Consider the following 20,557-nt stretch of genomic DNA (forward strand, 5'->3'; position numbering starts at 1 on the left):
CAGTCTTAATCCCCATTTTACAGCTGAGGTAACTGAGGCCCAGAGAAGTGAAGTGACTTGCCCAAAGTCACACAGCTGACAATTGGCGGAGCTGGGATTTGACCCCATGACCTCCGACTCCAAAGCCTGGGCTCTTTCCACTGAGCCACGCTGCTTCTTGGGGATCCCAGAAGGGCTGAGACAGGCACCGAACATCACTGGGTACTAGGTGGCTAGCAGGTTGACTGGCAGAAGCTGGTCTTTGGGTTGGCCCAGTTGCCCGGGCTCTGTCAGGTTGCACTCACTCTATCAGATATGACACCGTGGGAGCAGGCAGCGGCCAGTGTGGAAGGCACGTGGGGGTGTGAATCCCGGCCCGGTGCCAGCCACGAGCTCAAGCCAGTTGGCAACACCGGCAGGGTGGTGGGCTTCCACCAAGAGCCTTCCCAACCTGCTTGAACACTGCCAGTAGCAAGCCCAGCTGGTGGGGAGAGTCAGAGCAGACAGGGCAGGGTTGGGTGGAGTCGGGGAAGAGAGGGAGCGGTCCCTGGGACTCTAGATTCCCCAGGGACCCAGACAGCGTTGACAGGAGACTTTGAATCAACGTGACTTAATGGATAGAGCACAGGCCTGGGAGCCAGAAGGACCTGGATTTCAATCCCGGCTCCTCCGCAGGTCTGCTGTGTGACCTTAGGCAAGTCGCTTCACTTCTCTGGGCCTCAGTGACCTCATCTGGGAAATGGAGTTTAAGACTGTGAGCCCCACTTGGGACAGGGACTGGGTCCAATCTGATTAACTTGTATCTACTCCAGCATTTACAACAGTTCTTGGCATATAGTAAGCGCTTAACAAGTACCATTATTATTATTATTGTCATCATCATCATTATTATTATTAATAACCCGTGTTGGAAACTCTGCCCCATGGGGTGCTGCCTTGCCTGTTGCCGAAACTGGGAACTGGAGGCGGGGGTGGGGCCGAGCATAAGAATCCCACATCTGTCGGCCAATCTGTAGGCTCCCCTGCCGGCCTCGAGTCGGGGTTTATGGGGCCACGGAAGGGAGCTTCTGTTTCTACTTGCAGGATGCGGACAATGAAGCTTGTTTTGGGAATTAGCCTGCCGTTGCCGCCCACACACTGACGCAACCTCCCCCCGTGGTTTTGTCAAAGGTTCCCATGGGCAGAGCACGTTAGCAAGGCAGAGAGGTGCTCTCTCTGTAGTTTGCATCCATCCGTGCTCTCCGACCCTCTAATTAAGCCACCGGGTTTACGAGCTCTTCACCAGGATTGGGCAAGACAGAGAGGTTTGGGCAGGTCTGGATCCTATCAAGTCAAGACTCCCTTAAGGGGCAGTGGGGGATTGGAGGAGGGGCCGAGCGGGCTAGCCTCCGGCTTGGCTTCTCACGACTCCGGGGCAGGAGTCCATGATGGCAACTCGTTTGCCCTTTTGACTCTTCTGGGTTGGGAGGTAGTAGCCAAATGGGGAAGCCAAAATTTCTGGGTGTGAGATGGGAATCGATCAGCGAGCCAACCACAGAAGGACCTAAGTTCTAATTCCAGCTCCGCCATGTATCTGCTTTGTGACCTTGGGCAAGTCACTTTGCTTCTCCGGGGCTCAGTTATCTCATCTGCAAAATGGAGATTTAGAGTGTGGGATAGGGCCTGTGTCTAACCTGATTAACTTGTATACCCCGGCACTTTGAACAGTGCTTAACATGTAATAAGCACTTAACAACTACCCTAATCATTATAATTATTATTTAGGAGTAAGGCCAGCAACATTAGGAATGGGGTGAGACAGGGAGAAGGAATGGAGATTCAAATAACCCGGGCAGCCCCTCCATCCAAGAACATAGCCACTTGGGATGATCTCATCTTATTGACTCCAAAGGCCTGGCCTGTGACAGGAGGTGGAAGGCGGAGAAGGGAAACAGGATGGCCTGGTGGGAAGAACATAGGCCTAAGAGTCAAGGGACCTAGGTTCTGGTCCTGTTTGGCCATATTGCCTGCTGGGGGACCTTGGGCAATTTTTCTATGCCCTCATCTGTAAAATGGGGATTCAATACCTGCTGTCCCTCCCCATTAAACTGTGAATCTCGTATGGCTCAGGGGGTCCAACCTGATTACCTTGTATCTGCCCTAGTGCCTTGTACAGTGCTTGGCACAGAGTAAACATTTAACAAAGACCACAAAATTATTATTATTATCATTGTTGTTGTGATATATAAGTGTTTGCTGTGTGCCAAGCACTTTACAAAGTATGAGAGATAAGGAGAGCAGGAAAGGTAGCAAGAGAGGGCTAGATCAGGGTAACCTTTCAGGGAAGAGTGACCAGAACAGACCCAACCTTGAGGACTTTACCAGCCCTTCCTCTACCCACATCCAAGTTAAGGGATGACTTGGTTACATTAGTCCCAACTGGACCCTTCTTCAGCCTCCCCGTCCCTCATCCCCCCAACATCCTCATTCTTCTGTCAAGTTGATTTTCTTGAAGGGCAAAATCATTTCTGAACGTCCCTCCTGTGTGTCACCAGGCTCTTCGGAAAGAATTCTCTCAAGCAGCGAAGAGGAGCTTGAGGGACATTTGAAGAAGTGGAATATCACAAATAAATCTCCAGGAGACTTACTTAACCCTGAGGTACTGTTTGATCCAGTGTCCGAGACACCAAATGACAGATTAAGCAAATGAGCCGAATAAATGATGCAGGGTGGGGAATGACGTGCATGAGTAGCCACCTCCCGTTGGTGGCTGCTTGGGAAGTAGCATGGGGAGGGGAGAGATTGAAAGGAGGGTTCTCATTTGAAAGTTGGAATCAATCGTACAATCAGTCAGTGGCATTTGTCGAGGGCTTATTGTGCCAGCGCACTATACTAGGTAGGCACTTGGGAAAGTCCAGTGCAATACAGTCGACGGATAAAGGCTCTATTCCGTCTTGCAAGGAAAGCAGCATGGCGTAGTGGATAGAGCACGAACCTGAGAGTCAGAAGGTCATGAGTTCCAATCTGACTCCGCCACTTGTCTGCTGTGTGACCTTGGTTAAGTCAGTTCATTTCTCGATGCCTCAGTTACCTCTTCTGTAGAATGAGTATTGAGACTGCGAGCGCCATGTGGGATAGGGACTGTGTCCAACCTGATATGCTTGTATCCACCCTAGCACTTAGTACAGTGCCTGGCACCCAGGAAGCCCTTAGGAAACACTAAAATTATCATTATTATTATTATCATTAAGCTTACAGTCTACAGGGAGGGATTTGAAGAGATTAACATCAGTTTGAGTGGAACTGGGTGCTATCTGTGGGGAATTCTGCAACGGGCACCTTCCCGCTAGCCACGCAGATTAGCCCAGGCATGCAAGTCCTGAGCTGGAAAGAAAAAAGGCTAAACCAGAAAGAAATTAGGCAGTGGAAAATCCAGAACTTTTGTGCAACTGATTGGGGTGGTTGGAGTGCCTGGTGTCTCTGCTATGACAGATAGCAGAGGCTCCCCCTTGTCTTTTCCAGGTGTCTCTAGGCTGCTACTCTCCCTCTTCGAGCGCTCCACCTCCCCTGCCCCAGAAAACCATGGACGTGAGGTAAGAGAGCTGTCTGTCTTCCCCATCTCTCTAGACCTGCCTGTAGAGCCCTTGGGTCCACGCCTGCCTTTCTCTGGCCTGACCCCAAAGGACAGGCCGTTGGGCCGGGCAGGGAGGTGGCTAAGTATGTGGCATTAACCGACTTGTCGTTGGTCATTGCTTTTGGCAGTGGAAGCCTTGTGGCCCCACCCCACAGCCCTGTTGGAAGAAGCGAAGAGCCCCCGGAAATCAGGAGCAGGTAAAAATCATCCCTCGGGGGCTTGGCAGAGGGGTAGGCCTATGGCAGGTGCCTGGCAGCTCTCGCAAAAACTCCAGCACCGAGCGAGAGTTCAGGCCCGGTCAAAGGTTTGCTCAGGGGTCTGGCCCACCTGCCTGAGACCCCGATTCACAGGGTTTCCAAGTTTCGTGTGAAGCCGGGAGAGCCTCCACCCCAGGAGTCCCAAGAGAGAGACAAAAGATTTGCAGATCCTTGTTGGGGGCAGGAGGAGAAGGTTGGAAGGAGAGAGGTGGGGACAAGTGTGGCCTCCAGATGAGCGGGTTTGGGTCCTGAAGCTCCAACATGTGGCCAGCCCTAGCTGGGGACTTCCAGTCAGGCTGCAGATGTCAGATGGGTGGGCGGGAACCGGTGCCCTCACAGCAGAATTTACATCATGCAGTGGCAGGTGGTTTCTCTGGGTGGTAACTGCATTTTTTTTTCACCTTGGCTTCTTTTCCAGGGTCCAGAAAAAGCTTTCCAACAGCCTGGAAGACTTACAGCGTGATTCTCTGGAAAAGGTCAGCTCCCCTCGGGGGGTTCTAACTCTAAAGACTGCCTGAGTGCGAGGAGTCAATTGATCAATCAATCGGTGGTATTTATTGAGCGTTTAATGTGTGCAGAGCACTGTACTAAGGGCTTGGGAGAGTACAATACACCAGAATGAGCGGACATGTTCCTGACCCATAACGAGCTTACAATCTAGAGGGGGAATTGGAGCTAAATCAACACCTAAGCAGCTCCAGCACCACCTAAATGACCGATACAACACCAATCTGATGCCTGTCCTCTCCCCATCCCTCCCCTCCGCTGACTTAGAGATACAGTTGCTGGAGGGAAGGAGGATTTAGGCATAGGGGACTGGACAGGAGTGGGGGGGGGGGGGGTCAGACCTATGTCATTCCAGAGGAGTTATTTTTTGTGTTGTTTTGTTTTTGTTTTTTGGATTTTTTATGGTATTTGTTAAGCACTTACTATATACCAGACACTGCTGGGATAGATACAGGCTAATCAGGTTGGACACAGTCCCACGTGGGCCTCACAGCCTTCATCCCCATTTTGCAGGTCAGGTAACCGAGGCACGGAAAAGTTAAATAGCTTGACCAAGGTCACATTACAGACAAGTGGTGGAGTCGGACTTAGAACCCTGATGCTACTGACTCTAAGGCCCGTGCTTTATCCAATAGGCCACACGGCTTCTCAGTTGCTTCAGCTCTTTGGCTTCACTCGTTCACCACTGACACATCATCATCTGTAGTCACCTTTCCCTGGGGGGTGAGGCCTCCCTCCTACCTCCTGAAGCTCGGTGACAAAAATCCAACAGTCAGAAGGCACCAAAGCATCCACCGAATGAGGCAAATCAGCCTGTCTTCCCCTCCTGCCCTAGGGCCCTGGTACTTTTCATTTAACTGTTGGGTCCGTGTTAAGCACTGACTCTTGACATTTTCATAATAATAATTGTGGTATTAAGCGCTTACTATGTACCAAGCACTGTACAAAGCTCTGGGTATATACAAGGTAATTGGGTTGGACACAGTCCCACATAACGCTCACAGTCTTAATCCCCATTTTCCAGATGAGGTAACTGAGGTGAAGAGAAGTGAAGCAATTTGCCCAAAGTCACACAGCAGACAAGTGGCAGAACCAGGATTAGAACCCAGGTCCTTCTGACTCTTAGGCCCGTGCTCTTTCCACTAGACATATCTGTCACTGAAGATGCCCACACCCTACAATTGTGGCCCCTGATCTTGGGCTATAACATTCCTCTACATGAACCAGAAACAAAGGGTTTTGACCATTGTAAAGGTCTCCAGGGATGAGGGAGGGAAATGGGGTTCTCCTGGATTGGGTAGATTACAGACAAGAAATGGGAAGGATCAGGCCAGAAGTTGTGTTTGCTGTGTTTTGGTGTGTGTTTTTACTAACGTTTGTCTGTTACTTTTTCTCCTCCACCCTCTGAAATTCCCCTGCTTCTCCATAGCATGTAGATGAGAAACACCTAGCACCTGTTGTAGAACCAGAGGTATATTAACCACATTAACTCATCTTTCACCTTTCCCTGTTTGCTGTTTCATGTGTTTAATGTCTGCTGCTACTGGGGATGATGATATCAATCTTCAGACACGTTACCCATCGATCGATCAATCAATCAGTGGTATTTATTGAGTACTTACCATGTGCAAAGCACTGTACTAAGCGCTTGGGAAAATACAGCGTCTTAGAATTGGTAGACATGATCCCTGCACACAAGGAGCTTACAGTCTACCGGGGAAAACATTCCTTCTTATCCCGAGGAAGGAAAAGTGAAGGAAAACAGCTATTTCAAAGCAGTCAGAGTGTATATGTGCGCGTGTATGTCTTTGCACTCTCACACAGATGCGCTTGAGTGGGGGAGGTCTGGGCATATCATTACTGCCAAAGCACCCCATTACCACTTTCTCCTTGCAAAATTGGTCATTTGATTTTAGCCACAGAAGCACCGAACTAATTACTTCTAGAGTTGCTCAGGATGTAGGGTGATTTGTGGCTTTTATGGAAGGTTGGGCTGCCTGCCAGACAAGTTGTGTCTTTCCAATTGAGGCAGGCCTCTTCCGGAACCCAGGGCCCCTGAGTTGGCAGTGCCCGGGCTTGGATCCCCATGGTTCCCTCCTGGCCCTCAGCGGGCTCTGGACCAGACTTAGAGGGGCCAGGAGTCAGAGTGACTACCTGGTTGGGCTACAGCGAGTGGGCAGGAGGCTCTGGGGAGACTGTGGAGGCTCCCACTGGATTAGAGCTGAAGAGGAGTCAGAATGGGCCAGCTTGTCATTTTATTGTATTTACTGAGCACTCACTGTGTGCAGGGCACTGAACTAAGCTCTTGGGAGAGTACAATATAACAATAAACAGGCGCGTTTCCTGCCCACAATGAGCTTACAGTCTAGAGGGGGAGGCAGATATTAATGTACAGAAATAAATTACAGATATGTACATAAGTGATGTGGGGCTGGGACGGGGGATGAATAAAAGGAGCAAGTCAAGGCGACTCAGATTAGGGTGGGAGAAGAGACTCAGCCATGCCTAGGTGTAAAACTGCAGCACGCAGCTCTTGGGAATGTCTGTCTCCAGGCCACAGAAAGCCCTCAGCCCATCAGATAATCTCCCCCTCTGCACCAAGAGGGGGTTTCTGACGGGCCGCAGAATATCCCGGGGTCTAGCAGGGAGGTGTGGAGTACACCCACTCACCCACCCTGGTGGAATTGGGTGCTCCCCAGTTGGGTGGTGACACTGCCATGACACTGCCGCCTGCTCCGTTCAGCACCCAATGTCCCAGCTTCATGGCTTGCCATTGAGCAGAGGGCTGGAGCCCTCAGAGGTCAGGGTGCTTGCGGCACTGCCCTGTTGGGCAGTTGTCCCAGACTGGTTCAGGTTTGCATTTACAGCCAGGCTGCCCTTTCCTGAGGCAGGCCTGAGCCCTGAGGGCTCTGAGGGCATGGTTCCTCAGGGGATGGGCCTGGTTCCCTGGCGCTGAGGGCCATGGTGGGGCCAGATCCCTAGCTCTGAGGGGCCTGAGGGAAGGCCCAGAGGGGAGGAGTCCGGCTCCCTGGCCCCATTTCTTCATGCCTGTCTTCCTCCCACAGGACAAGTCCTTCCTGGAAGACAACAAGTACCAGACCTTACCCGGGAAGCTGTCTCGGGCCCTGCCCAATGGAGACCCAGCCAAGCACAGCCCTCCTGCCACCCAGTACGGGGCCTCCGGGTGCGAGGCTGAGGCCAGCGGCCTGCCATGTCTGAGTGAGTCCCTCACCCACTGCTTGGCGTTGTGGGGGCAGAGCCAGGGTCACTTGACTCAGAGCTCTGCTTCTCCTGCCCGAAAGTGGGCATTACAACCCTCCTGCCCCCTTCCCATCCTTAGCCTGACTCAGCCTGGCTCTCGTGCAGCGAATTCTGGGAGCCAGTGGCACTGGGAAAGAGGTGACATCAGTGGCCCGGCACACTGTTGTTTGGTCCCGGGTGAACTTAAGTGACTGGTTGTAAAGATGGAGGGAATTCCAGGCAGGAGGAAGAGCGTGAACATGAGGTTGTCAGAGAGAGACGGGGAGAGATGAGATTGTGGTGCAGTAAGTAGGTTGGCGGTAGAAGGGTGAAGAGAAAAGTGTGTGGACTGTGTTGTAGTGGGAGAGGAATGAAGATAAGTAGGAAGGAGAGACCCGATTGGGGGCTGTAAAGTCACAGGTGAAGAGTTTTAGTTTGATGAGGACTTTGGAGGTTTTGGAGGAGAAGGCTAATGAGTGCAGAATGATGTTTTAGAAAAACAATCCAGGAAGCAGAGGGAGGTATGGACTAGAGAGGGGAGAGTCATGGAGGTCATTGAGGAGGAGGATGCAGTCACCAAGATGACATATGACAAGTATTTGGATGGAGGAAGGGGTGGATTCTGGGGATGTTTTCAAGATGCAGAGAAGCGGCATGGCTCAGTGGAAAGAGCATGGGCTTGAGAGTCAGAGATCATAGGTTCAAATCCCAACTCCGCTGCTTGTCAGCTGTTTGACTTTGGGTAAGTCATTTAATTGCTCTGTGCCTCAGTTACCTCATCTGTAAAATGGGGATGAAGACTGTGAGCCCCACATGGGACAACCTGATCACTTTGTACCCTCCCCAGCTCTTAGAACAGTGCTTTGCACATAGTACGTGCTTAACAAAATTATTATTATTAAGATAGAATTGAGAAGCAGCCTAGCCAAGCCTGAGAGTCAAAAGGACTTGGGTTTTGACCTCGGCTCTGCCACTTGTCTGCTGGGTGACCTTGGAAGTCACTCAACTTCTCTGGGCCTCAGTAACCTCATCGGTAAAATGGGAATTTAGACTGTGAGCCTCGTGTGGGATATGGACTGTGTCCAACCTGATTAGCTTGTATTTACCCCAGCGCTTAGTACAGTGCCTGGCACAGAGTAAGCGCTCAACAAATACCATTTTAAAAAAAGAATTGACAGGATTTGGTGACTGACAATATATGAGTTAACAGGAGAGAGATAAGTCAAGGATGGTGCCAAAGAGATGTGGGCTTGTGAGGCAGGCTGGATGTTGTCTACAGTGATGGGAAAGTTGAAGGAAGGGAGAGGGTTTGAGAGGGAAGATGAGTTAAATTTGGGACTTGAATTTGTCAGTGGGACATCCAAGTAGAGATGGGCGGAAGGTAAGATTGCAAAGAAAGAGAGAGGCCAATCAATCAATCATATTTATTGAGTGCTTACCATGTGCAGAGCACTGTACTAAGCACTTGGGGGAATATGATGTAACAGACACATTCCCTGCCTACAGTGAGCTTACAGTCTAGTGGTCAGAGCTGGAGAGGTAGATCTGGGGGTCATCTGTGTTGAGGTGATAGTTGAAGCCATGAGAGTAGAAGATTTCCCAGAGGGAGTGGGTGTAGATGGAGAATAGAAGGGGACCCAGAATAAAGTCTTGAGGGAATGCCACAATTATGGCGTGGGAGGCAGAGGTGGAGCCGACGAAAGAAACTGAGAAGGAGCGGTCAGAGATTTAGAAGAACAAGGAGAGGGCAATGTCAGAGAAACCAAGGTTGTATAGTGTCTCCAGGAGAAGGGGTTAATCCACTGTCAAGGGCTGCTGAGAGCCGGTCGGTCAGTCACTCATATTTATTGAGTGTATATCATGTGCACAGTACTGTACTAAATGCTTGGGAGAGTTTGAGATAATATAAAAGACATGGTCCCTGCCCACAGTGAGCTTACAGTCTAGAGGGCAGTTTACAGTCTAGAGGGGATTAGAGTGGAGTTAGATCTGGCAAAGAGGAGGTCATTGGTGACGTTGGAGAGAGCAGTAGGATTGCAGGGAGTTGAGGAAGGTGTTGGAGAGGAAATGGTTATAAATAAATCACTTGAGGCATTTGGAAAAGAGTGGTAGGAGGGAGTAAGGGGGATAGCTGGAGGGTGCAGTGGATTTGAGGAAGAGTTTTGCAGGATAGGAGATATAGGAGTATTTTTGAAAGTTAAGGGAAAGGAGCCTTTGGAGAGTGAGTGGCTAAAGATGAAGGTCAAGGAGGGAAGAAGAGTGAGGCCAGGTGTTCTAACTGGAGGCTCTCCCACATGCCAGCTATGTGATTCCAGGCAAGTAGCTTCACTGTGCTTCAGTTTCCTCATCTGTAAAATGGAGATTAAATCTCAGCTCCTTCCACTTAGCTGTGAGATCCATGTGGAACAGGGACTGCGTCCAGACTGATTAGTTTGTATCTGCTGCAGCATTTAGTACAGTGCCTGCCACTTTTTATGGTATTTGTTAAGCGGTTACTATGTTCCAGGCATTGTACCAGCATGGGGTAGTTACAGGCTAATCAGGATGGACACAATCCTTGTCCCACAGTCTTAATCCTCATTTTACTGATGAGGTCAATGAGGCCTAGAGAGGTGAGGTGACTTGCCCAAGGTCACATAGCAGACAAGCGGAGGAGCAGGGATGAGAATCCGGGCCCTTATGATTCCCAAGCCCATGCTCTATCCGCTAGGCCAAGCTGCTTCTCTTCATCCATTCCACTGTCTGACAATAGCAGGTCCAAGGTCCCACAGGCCTTCTGCCCACCCTTCACCCTTTCCTTGTCTGCTCTGCCGCCTTTAGCAGTAGAAAGATGGTGGAAGGGTACTGACAGATCCTTCTGGCCCTGCCCATTGCAACTGCTAAGGGTTCCGGGTTCCTATGTCTCCCCCTTTCCTCTCCTCCTTCGGAGAAATGAACAGAGACCCCTGCCAACCCCCGGGCCCGGGCAGCATTACACGCCTTCTGTCTTATTCGGTGGTTACACAGGATTCATTTCTTTGCTTTTCTGATCCTTTGATTTGCTGGACTCTGCTCTCCCTCTTTCTCTCTCTCTCTCTCACACCTTTTTTCCTGTGGCTTTCTGCTTCTTGGGGTGCTGGAAGACCGGGACAGGAGTGCCAGTGCACCGATCCTAGGTACTGTACTGGTTCCATCCAGATCACTGAGCCAAGTCACTGCTGAACCCCCTGCCCCCATTATCCCCTTGCCGCCCAGCCACCCTAGCCCTTGACAGTGGACATTCTAGTGCCTGTTGGTCCCTAGGCCACCACCAACCTCTTGCCCACATCCTGCCTCTAGCCTGGAATGCCCTCCCTCCTCATATCCAACAGACAAATGCTCTACCCCACTTCAAAACCTTGATAGAAGGCACCTCTCCTCCAAGAGGCCTTCCTTGACTCAGCCCTCCTTTCCTCTTCTCCAACTCCCCTCTGTGTCACGCTGACTTGCTCCCTTTATTCATCCCCCTCCCTTCCCCACAGCTTTTATTTATTTATGTTAATGTCTGTCCCCGCCTCTAGACTCTCCGGACTGTGTCTGTTTCTGGTTATATTCTATGATCCCAAGCACTTAGTACTATGCTCTGCACACAATAAGCAGCTCAATAAATATGATTGATTGAGTGACTGACTGACTAGGCTGTATGGAGTCCCCGTGACCCCTGGCTTCTCAGGCGGGGTCCCCTACTCCGGAGGCTCTCCTCCCCCTACTCAACTTCCATTAAAAGTGGAGATGATGGAGAGAAAGGACTCACTAGCTCACCTCTTTTTTTTTCACCTCAAGACCCTTCCTGAGTTCTGAGTAAGTGCCCACCACAGCGGCATTTCCGTAAAGTAGTTTTTGCTGAAAAAAAAAAGTAAATAAATAAAATGAAATATTACCTTTCCCAAACCACAGATGAGGAGCAGGAGAGGTGGTAATTTAGTGATATTAATGTCTCTCTCCCCCTCTAGACTGTAAGCTAGTTGTAGGCTGGGAATTTATTTTATTGTATTTATTTTATTTGTACATGTTTATTCTATTTATTTTATCTTGTTAATATGTTTTGTTTTGTTCTCTGTCTCCCCCTTCTAGACTGTGAGCCCACTGTTGGGTAGGGACCATCTCTATATGTTGCCGACTTGTACTTACCAAGCACTTAGTACAGTGATCTGCACACAGTAAGCACTCAATAAATACGATTGAATGAATGTGTCTGTTATATTTTTAAATCATACTCTCCCAAGTGCTTACTGAAGTGCTCTGCACACGGTAAGCAGTCAATAAATACGACTGACTGATTGACTGAACAGGACGGGGAGGTCCAAGTGGGCCATTATATTTCTGGTTTGCCTTCATCCTCGTTCCACCCTTTCCTCCTCAGGAGAAACAGAGAGCAGCCTGGATGAGGCAAACGCTTCCCATGATCTGTCCCCCACCTCGAACGGGACCGAGTCAAGCCTGCAGTCTCCCTTGACCCCTGAAGGCAAAAGGAGCCCCAAAGGCATCAAGAAGTTCTGGGGAAAGTAAGTCTTCAAGCAGTGTGGCCTAGTGGCCAGTGCCCAGGCCTGAGAGTCAGAGGACCTTGGCTCTAATCCCAGCGCCGCCACTTGCCTGCTCTGAGGTGACCTTGGGGAAGACACTTCACTTTTCTGGGCCTCAGTTTCCTCATCTGGAAAGTGGAGATTCAATGCCAGCTCTCCCTCCTACCTAAGCGGTGAGCTTCGTGTGGGACAGGGACTGTGTTTGACCTGATTACCTTATCCCTTCCCTAGTGTTTAGTACAGTGTATCCACTCCACTTAAGAGCAGCATGGCCTAGAGGAAGGAGCATGAGCCTGGGGGTCAGAGGACTTGAGAGCAAATCCCAGCCCCACCACTTCTCTGCTGTGTGTCTTTGGACGAGCCACTTAAAGTCTCTGTGCCTCAGTTATCTCATCTGCAAAACAGTAATCCAATATCTGTTCTCCCTCCTACTTAGACTGTGAGCCCCATGTGGGACCTGATTATCTTGTATCTACCCAGTGTTTAGTACAGTGAAGCAGCGTGCCTCAGTGGAAAGAGCACGGGCTTTGGAGTCAGAGGTCAGGGGTTCAAATCCCGGCTCCGGCAATTGCCAGCTGTGTGACTTTGGGGAAGTCACTTAACTTCTCTGAGCCTCAGTTACCTCATCTGTAAAATGGGGATGAAGACTGTGAGCCCCCCGTGGGACAACCTGATCACCTTGTAACCTCCCCAATGCTTAGAACAGTGCTTTGCACATAGCACTTAGTAAATGCCATCATTATTACAGTGCTTGGCACATAGTAAGCTTTTAATAAAAATTATTATCATTAGTATTATTATGGTGGCCTGGTGACCAGGAAGTGCTTAACAGATCCATTATTACTGTCATTATTTTATGAAGAGGGGAGAGAGAAGGACAGGTCCCAAACCACTGCTCTGATGGTTGTGAGACTGACAATCCAACCACATTCCACCTGAGACCCTCTCCTCTCTGCTGGGCTCCCTTTGGGCACAGTAAATGATTAATAAATACGGGCCTTTTGCAGATGAGGGAACCGAGGCACAGAGAAGTAAAATGGCTCGGCAAGGTCTCACAGCAGACAAGTGGCAGAGCCTGAATTAGCACTCAGGTCCTCAGACTTCCAAGCCCATGCTCTTTCCACCTAGCCACACTGCTTTTCTTCCCCGTTTTCTTCCCCTCACATTCTTCCTGCAGTTACGAACCAACCTGCCCTTCCCCTCATTCTCCAAACCATGTCCCTCCCCACTTCAAAACCTCCTAAAAAGTCACTTCCTCCAGGAGGCCTTCCCTGACTAGGCCATTCCTTTGGCCACTCTCAGTAAATAATAATAATAATGGCATTTGTTAAGCGCTTACTATGTGCAAAGCACTGTTCTAAGCGCTGTGGGGGATCAAGGTGATCAGGTTGTCCCACGTGGGGCTCAGTCTTCATCCCCATTTTACAGATGAGGTAACTGAGGCTCAGAGAAGTTGAGTCACTTGCCCAAAGTCACACAGCTGACAAGTAGTAGAGCCGGGATTAGAACCCATGACCTCTGGCTCCCAAGCCCATGCTCTTTCCACTGAGCCACACTACTGATTTGTTCATGTATGCTACTAACTGTTTGTTTCTCTTTTGTTACCACATTTTTCTGTGTTTTTCCATTCTCGTATTCTCCCTTGTTCATATTCTCCCTGGATCCACCCATCTCCCCCTTGAGGCCCAAGCTTCTTGACAAAGTCTTCTACTTCCACTGAATCACTCCGACCGTTGCAGGGCAGTGCTCTGCACTCAGCAGGGGCCCAGCCCAGTGCTCTGCACTCAGCAGGCATTCAGTAAGCACCGGACGCTGGCGGTGGTGATGACAGTGGCATTGAGAGTATCCCGTGAAGCGGAGAACCCTTCCAGATCGGCCCTCTTCTGATTCTGCCGTGTTGTGAAGCCAAGTGTGGGTGCCCGCGGTGTCCTGGGCTCAGCCCGCCCACAACTGCCTCTCTGTCTCCCTAGGATAAGACGGACACAGTCGGGGAACTTCAACACGGACGAGCTGGGCATCGCGGAATTCCGCCGGGGCGGGCTCCGGGCGACGGCCGGACCACGACTGTCCAGGCCTAAAGACCCCAAGGGCCAGAAGAGGTGACGGGATCGTGGGGACGTTGGCGGGGGGACTCTTGGGCAAACTGGTGCCGAACGCCCCTGGCGTGCACTCAGTTCTCGAGTCCAAGAAGGTTAGCCTCCTTAGAAGAAGTTCTGGGGAGAAGCAGGCTTTTGGGACAAACCTGACTGACAGGTCCCGGGCCTCGTGGCCATTCTTAGCCGGAGGTAGTAGGGACTTGGTCAGTCCAACTGAGGGAAGATTGGACGGTCGCCTGTCATCGTCGGAGACGGGGACAGGGCAGAGTCCTGTGTGAACTCTCCTTGAAGTGGGGCCCCTTCCTCAGCCTATTCCCAGCGGTCGGGCTGAACCCTCTCTCACCTAAAGCCTTCTTAATTTCTGATTTTCCCTAAATGCTGTAATCATTCAGCACCAACTCCCCGGTGGCAGCGACCCTGTCCCTGGTAAAAACACTCTGGGTCCCCACCCCTGTTGAACGCCTCTAATGGATATCCTTAAAATGCCAGTGGTTGCCTAGGGAAGTCGGCAGGTGATAAGACACGGAGGTGGGGCAGTGGGGGTTGGCTTTCTCTCCAGTGATGATAACCGGTGCCCGTCTGTCCCCTGCAGCGATGCCAATGCTCCATTTTCCCAGTGGAGCACGGAACGGGTGTGCACCTGGCTGGAGGACTTTGGGCTGGGGCAATATGTGATCTTTGCCAGGCAGTGGGTCACCTCGGGCCACACTCTCCTGACTGCCACTCCCCAAGACATGGAAAAGGTGAGGGGAGGGGAGAGGTCTGGAGCCAGCCAAGGTGGGTGGGGAAGGGGAGAGGGCTGAAGACAGCTGGCGAGGGGTGGGGGACGGAAGGGGGAGGATGGTGACTCTTCACTTGGCAGGCAGAAACTCGAATCCCCGGAAGCTGGGATCGGAAAGAACCCACAGTGCTTCAGCTCCTTAGAATAACATCACCTTGAACTTGTCGAGGCTCTTTGATCTTTCAGGTCACTTACCTCAGTTTCATTTCTTCAAATGATTATGGTAAGCACTTACTATGTGCTAAGCCCCTAGATCCAAGATAATCAGGTTAGACCCTGTCCCCGTCCCACATGGGGTGGGTGAGGAGGAATTTAAAGTGGGCAAAGAGGGCCCGGGGCCTGGATTTTCATGAACGGCACTCCGAAGACAAGACACGAGCACAGGGGTGGAGGAACTGTGGGAGGATGATCCAAGGTCGGGGGTTGATGATGTGACATCAACACGGGGGATGGTGGAGTGAGGGAGTTGAGAGGGCAGAGTTGAGGGGTGGGATTTGTCCATCAAGAGAGTGATGTTTGGGGAGGGAGTCCACGTGGAGAATGATGGCCCAGGAAGATTGGAGAGGGTCTAGGGGTCGGGGGTCTCGAATGGGATACAAGATAATTTTATAGGGTGGGGCAAGTGCAGGTGAGGAGCTTGTGGTTGGAACGTGGGGTTTCAGTTAATTGTACTTGGTGAGCGCTTACTGTGTGCAGAACAGTACAATTCAACAATAAACACACACATTGCCTGCCCACAAATGAGCTTACAGTATAGAGGGATCAAGGCAACTGCTTAAGCCGGTCAGGAGAGAAATCCACCAAGCAAGAAAGGATTAAATAAGCCCCCAGAGGAGCCTGGCCATTTGACCGAGAAGCTTCCAGGGAGAGGCTTATATTACAGGGGTCTTGGAAATTACTTGTGTGCTTGCTGGATGCCAACCTAAAAGCAGCCTCTTTGGCTTTTCTGTTCAGAGCCCCAGATATCAGTGTTTCTCTTTCATGACAGAGACATGAGATTTGGTGAGGTTAGACTGTATCTGATCTGATTAACTTGTATCAACCCCAGCACTTAGAACAGTGCCTGACACATAGCAAGCCCCTAACAAGAAGAAGAATGCTAGAAACGGTACAGTGACTAGGGTGGGGGAGGTGGGGTGGAGCAGGAGGGCAGCAGAGTTGACGGATGAGAGTGAGCGGGCAGCAGAAAGGTGACTGCGAACATCCACATGGATGTGCAAGCCCCCTAAGATCAGTGGAGGAACAGAGGGGGCGAGGTGGATGGAGAGAAAGGTGTAGGGTGGTGTCAGAAAATTGACAGCAACCAGTAATTGAAGTGGGTGGTAGAGGTGGATTCTTCAAACGAAGAGAAGGCAGTGGGCTGGAGTGGGTGAAAATGACCCTGAGTTGAGGGTGGGGGGTCTGATGGAAAGCAGGCTGACTCTTCCCCTACCTCCCTCCTCCTCTGCCCCTCCTTGCTCACCATTTCTCTGGTTACCGAAGTTGACGCAAAGCAGGTCACCTCCAAAATCAACCAGTGGCATTTATTAAATGCTTACTGTGTGCAGAGTACTGTCCTAAGCATCCTGGAGATTTGTCCACTGTGTGACCTAGGACAAGTGACTTCGCTTCTCTGTGCCTCAGCAACCTCACCTGTACAATGGGGATTGAGACTGTGAGCCCCATGTGGGACAGAGACTGTGTCCAACTTGATTTGCTTGTGTCCACCCCAGCGTTTAGCACAGTGTCTGGCACATAGTAAGTGCTTAACAAATTCCGTCATTATTATTGTTACCACATAACAGAGTTGGTAGACACTTTCCCAGTCTAAACTATGAAGCTGGTGCAGCCTTTGGATTAACCCATCTAAAGTGGGAGGCTTGTTCAAAAGAGAGGGTTTCACACCGTGAGGGAATGGGGGTTGGAGGGGTGGCCGGTGGGAGGGAGGGGAGGAAGGAGCAGTGGCCCCCCAGGCAATCCACAGGGTGGCTCATCCCGGCCACCAGCGTCAGGTTCATGTTGCCCGCTGGACTCCGTTTCATAGCAGCTCTCTCCACACCGATTGCAGGAGCTGGGGATTAAGCATCCATTGCACAGGAAGAAATTGGTTTTGGCGGTCAAGTCCATCAACACCAAGCAGGAAGAGAAGTCAGCCCAGCTGGACCACATCTGGGTAACCCGTGAGTGTGAGGCCGGATGGCGGCCTTCTTTTTCCCGGTCCGTTGGAGAGGGTCCTGGGGAAGGGGAGGGAAGAGAAGGGGTCTATCTAGACCAGGGGAAGGCCTCCACCTTGGGGAAAGCGTCCGTGACTAATCTCACCCTCTCTTACTGCAACCCAGCCCGCACACGTCACTCCTCTCCTGCTCACCTTCTCACTGTACCTTGATCTCATCTATTTCACCACCGACCCCTCGCCCACATCCTGCCTCTGGCCTGGAATGCCCTTCCTCCTCGAATCTGACGGACGATTATTCCCCCCACCTCCATTGTCTTATTGAAGGCACATCTCCTCCAAGAGGCCTTCCCTAAGTCCCCCTTTCCTCTTCTCCCACTCCCTTCTGCGTCGGCCTGACTTGTTCCCTTTATTCATCCCCATCCCAGCCCCACAGCACTTATGCACATATCCGTAATTTATATTTTTCTATTAATGCCTGTCTCCCCCTCTAGTCTGTAAGCTCCATGTGGGTTGGGAATGTGTCCTTTGTATAGTGTACTCTCCCAAGTGCTTAGTACAGTGCTCTGCACACAGTAAGGGCTCAACAAAAATGATTGATTGATTGACTGAGCTCATGTGGGGAAGGAGCACTACCCTTATTTTCCCTGCTTCTCCTCCCTCTCTCTCCACTCCTCTCCCCCACCCCAAGATTCCTCCTCCCCGCTCTGGGATAGGAAGTCAGGTCTAAACATCTGCTCCCTTTGGCCTTCTCTCCACAGGCTGGCTGGATGACATCGGTTTACCTCAGTACAAAGACCAGTTTCACGAGGCCAGAGTGGACGGGAGGGTGCTGCAGTATTTGACTGTGGTGAGGGGGATAATCCAGCTCTGCAGGATGCAACCGTGGAATTTGTTAAACCTTTGAGTGCTAAGTGCTGGGGTAGAGACAGGAAGACCCAGCTGGGTGGGCCAGAAATGTTTGTTGTTGGCCATGGAATGTCACTGTTTATTGTTGTTTTGTACTGTCCCAAGAGCTTTGTAGAGTGCTTTGCACACAGTAAGCACTCAATAAATACAATTGAATGAATGAATGAATGTTGTACTCTCCCAAGTGCTTAGTACAGTGCCCTGCACACAGTAAGCACTCAATAATATGGCCTAGTGGACAGAGCACAGAAATGGGAGTCAGAAGGTCATGGGTTCTAATCCTGGCTCTGCCATTTGTCTGCTGTGACAAGCCACTTAACATCTCTGTGCCTCAGTTCCCTCATCCGTAGAATGGGGATTAGGACTGGGAGCCTTATATGGACTGTGTCCAACCCAGTTATTTCATATCTACCCCAGAGTTTAGAACAGTGCCTGGCACATAATGAGAGCTTAAGAAATATGATAATCATTATTATCAGTATTATTAATAATAATGATAATAAGTACAATTGGATGAATGGATGGATGAACCCAGCGTTCAGTCACTCAATCAATTGTTTGATTGATTCCCCTTCTAAAAGATAGGGTATCATTCTCCTTTTACCGGTGAGGAAACTGTAGCCCAAAGTGGTTAAGCGATGCCTTAAATCGCCCAGTTTGCATCGGGTGGAGCCAGGATTTGATCCTGGGCCTACTGATGAAGCAGCATGGCTCAGTGGAAAGAGCCCGGGCTTTGGAGTCTGAGGTCATGGGTTCAAATTCCAGCTCCGCCAATTGTCAACTGGGTGACTTTGGGCAAGTCACTTAACTTCTCTGGGCCTCAGTTCCCTCATCTATAAAATAGGGATTAAGACTGTGAGCCCCCCGGGGGTCAACCTGATCACTTTGTAACCTTCCCAGCACTTAGAACAGTACTTTGCACATAGTAAGCGCTTAATAAATGCCATCCTTATTATTTATTATTACTGGCTTACAGTGTCTTGCCCTTTCCACTAGGCCATGCCGCCTCCCTGCCTTTCACCACTGTGGCCACCGACCCTCCACTGTGGGGACCCGGCGGGGGGTGGGGTGGACTGGGAGGAGGTGGGGGTCTCACTCCCCGGCAGCCGGTGACCCCGCCCCTTCTCCCCAGAATGATCTCCTCTTCCTGAAAGTGACCAGCCAGCTGCATCACCTCAGCATCAAGTGTGCCATCCACGTGCTCCACACCCACAAGTTCCACCCCCACTGCCTGCGGCGCCGGCCAGCCGACGAGGTTAGGCTCGGGGAGGGTGGGGGGCCTAGCCGGGCGCAGCTGGGAGGGATGGCTGACCGGAGGGCTCGGGAGGCTGATGGGGCACCCTCTCCCTCGGGCCCAGCCAGGCCACCCCAACCGTCCGGGGGCCGGGCCTTAACCCTCCCCGGGCCTCTCGCGGCAGAACAACGTATCCCCTTCGGAAGTGGTTCAGTGGTCCAACCACCGCGTCATGGAGTGGCTGAGATCGGTGGACCTGGCGGAGTATGCGCCCAACCTGCGGGGGAGCGGCGTCCACGGTGGCCTCATCGTGAGTGACGTTCCGGCCCACCCTGCGGCGGTGGGGGGCAGACCCCAGAAGGTGGTCCCCAGGGGACACATCCGAAGCAGCACAGCCTAGTGGATAGAAAACTCCTCACTCTCGGCTTCAAAGCTCTCCATCACCTCGCCCCCTCCTATCTCACCTCCCTTCTCTCCTTCTCCAGCCCAACGCGCACTCTCCGCTCCTCTGCCGCTAACCTCCTCACTGTATCTCGTTCTCGCCTGTCCCACCGTCGACCCCCAGCCCACGTCCTCCCCTGGCCTGGAATGCCCTCCCTCCACACATCTGCCAAGCTAGCTCTCTTCCTCCCTTCAAAGCCCTACCGAGAGCTCCCCTCCTCCAGGAGGCCTTCCCACACTGAGCCCCCTTTTTCCTCTCCTCCTCCCCTTCCCTCCCACCCTACCTCCTTCCCCTCCCCACAGCACCTGTATATATATATATTTGTACAGATTTATTACTCTATTTATTTTACTTGTACATACTTACTATTTATTTTATTAGTGATGTGCATATAGCTTTAATTCTATTTGTTCTGATGATTTGGACACCTGTCTACGTTTTGTTGCCTGTCTCCCCCTTTTAGACTGTGAGCCCATTGTTGGGTAGGGACCGTCTCTATATGTTGCCGACTTGTACTTCCCAAGTGCTTAGTACAGTGCTCTGCACACAGTAAGTGCTCAATAAATACAATTGAATGAATGAATGAATGAACCCGGGCCTGGGTGTCAAAAAGACCTGGGTTCTAATCCCGGCTCCTCCCCTTTTCTGCTATGTGACTCTAGGCCAGTCGCTTCACTTCTCTGTACCTCAGTCTCCTCATCTGTAAAATGGAGATCGAGACTGTGAGCCCCACGTGGGACAGGGTCTGTGTCCAACTTTATTTGCTTGCTTCTACCCCAGCGCTCAGTACGGTGCCTGGCACATAG

At 51.2% G+C, this 20,557-nt stretch overlaps 1 protein-coding gene across 1 annotated transcript in view; it reads left to right on the top strand.

Annotated features, from left to right (window-relative positions):
• PPFIBP2 (PPFIA binding protein 2) overlaps positions 1-20,557 on the top strand; it is a 155,832-nt gene that overhangs the window by 123,074 nt on the left and 12,201 nt on the right. Inside the window, exons 12-25 of the mRNA XM_038764163.1 lie at positions 2,514-2,617; positions 3,481-3,551; positions 3,721-3,789; positions 4,268-4,325; positions 5,786-5,827; positions 7,422-7,575; positions 10,719-10,751; positions 11,978-12,119; positions 14,108-14,236; positions 14,826-14,976; positions 17,062-17,173; positions 17,928-18,016; positions 19,208-19,330; positions 19,494-19,619. Of these exons, the coding sequence (XP_038620091.1) occupies positions 2,514-2,617; positions 3,481-3,551; positions 3,721-3,789; positions 4,268-4,325; positions 5,786-5,827; positions 7,422-7,575; positions 10,719-10,751; positions 11,978-12,119; positions 14,108-14,236; positions 14,826-14,976; positions 17,062-17,173; positions 17,928-18,016; positions 19,208-19,330; positions 19,494-19,619 (1,403 nt within the window). The remainder of the gene's footprint in view (positions 1-2,513; positions 2,618-3,480; positions 3,552-3,720; positions 3,790-4,267; positions 4,326-5,785; positions 5,828-7,421; positions 7,576-10,718; positions 10,752-11,977; positions 12,120-14,107; positions 14,237-14,825; positions 14,977-17,061; positions 17,174-17,927; positions 18,017-19,207; positions 19,331-19,493; positions 19,620-20,557) is intronic.

The sequence above is a fragment of the Tachyglossus aculeatus genome, chromosome 22, assembly GCF_015852505.1.
Source record: "Tachyglossus aculeatus isolate mTacAcu1 chromosome 22, mTacAcu1.pri, whole genome shotgun sequence".
Taxonomy (NCBI): Eukaryota; Metazoa; Chordata; class Mammalia; order Monotremata; family Tachyglossidae; genus Tachyglossus; species Tachyglossus aculeatus.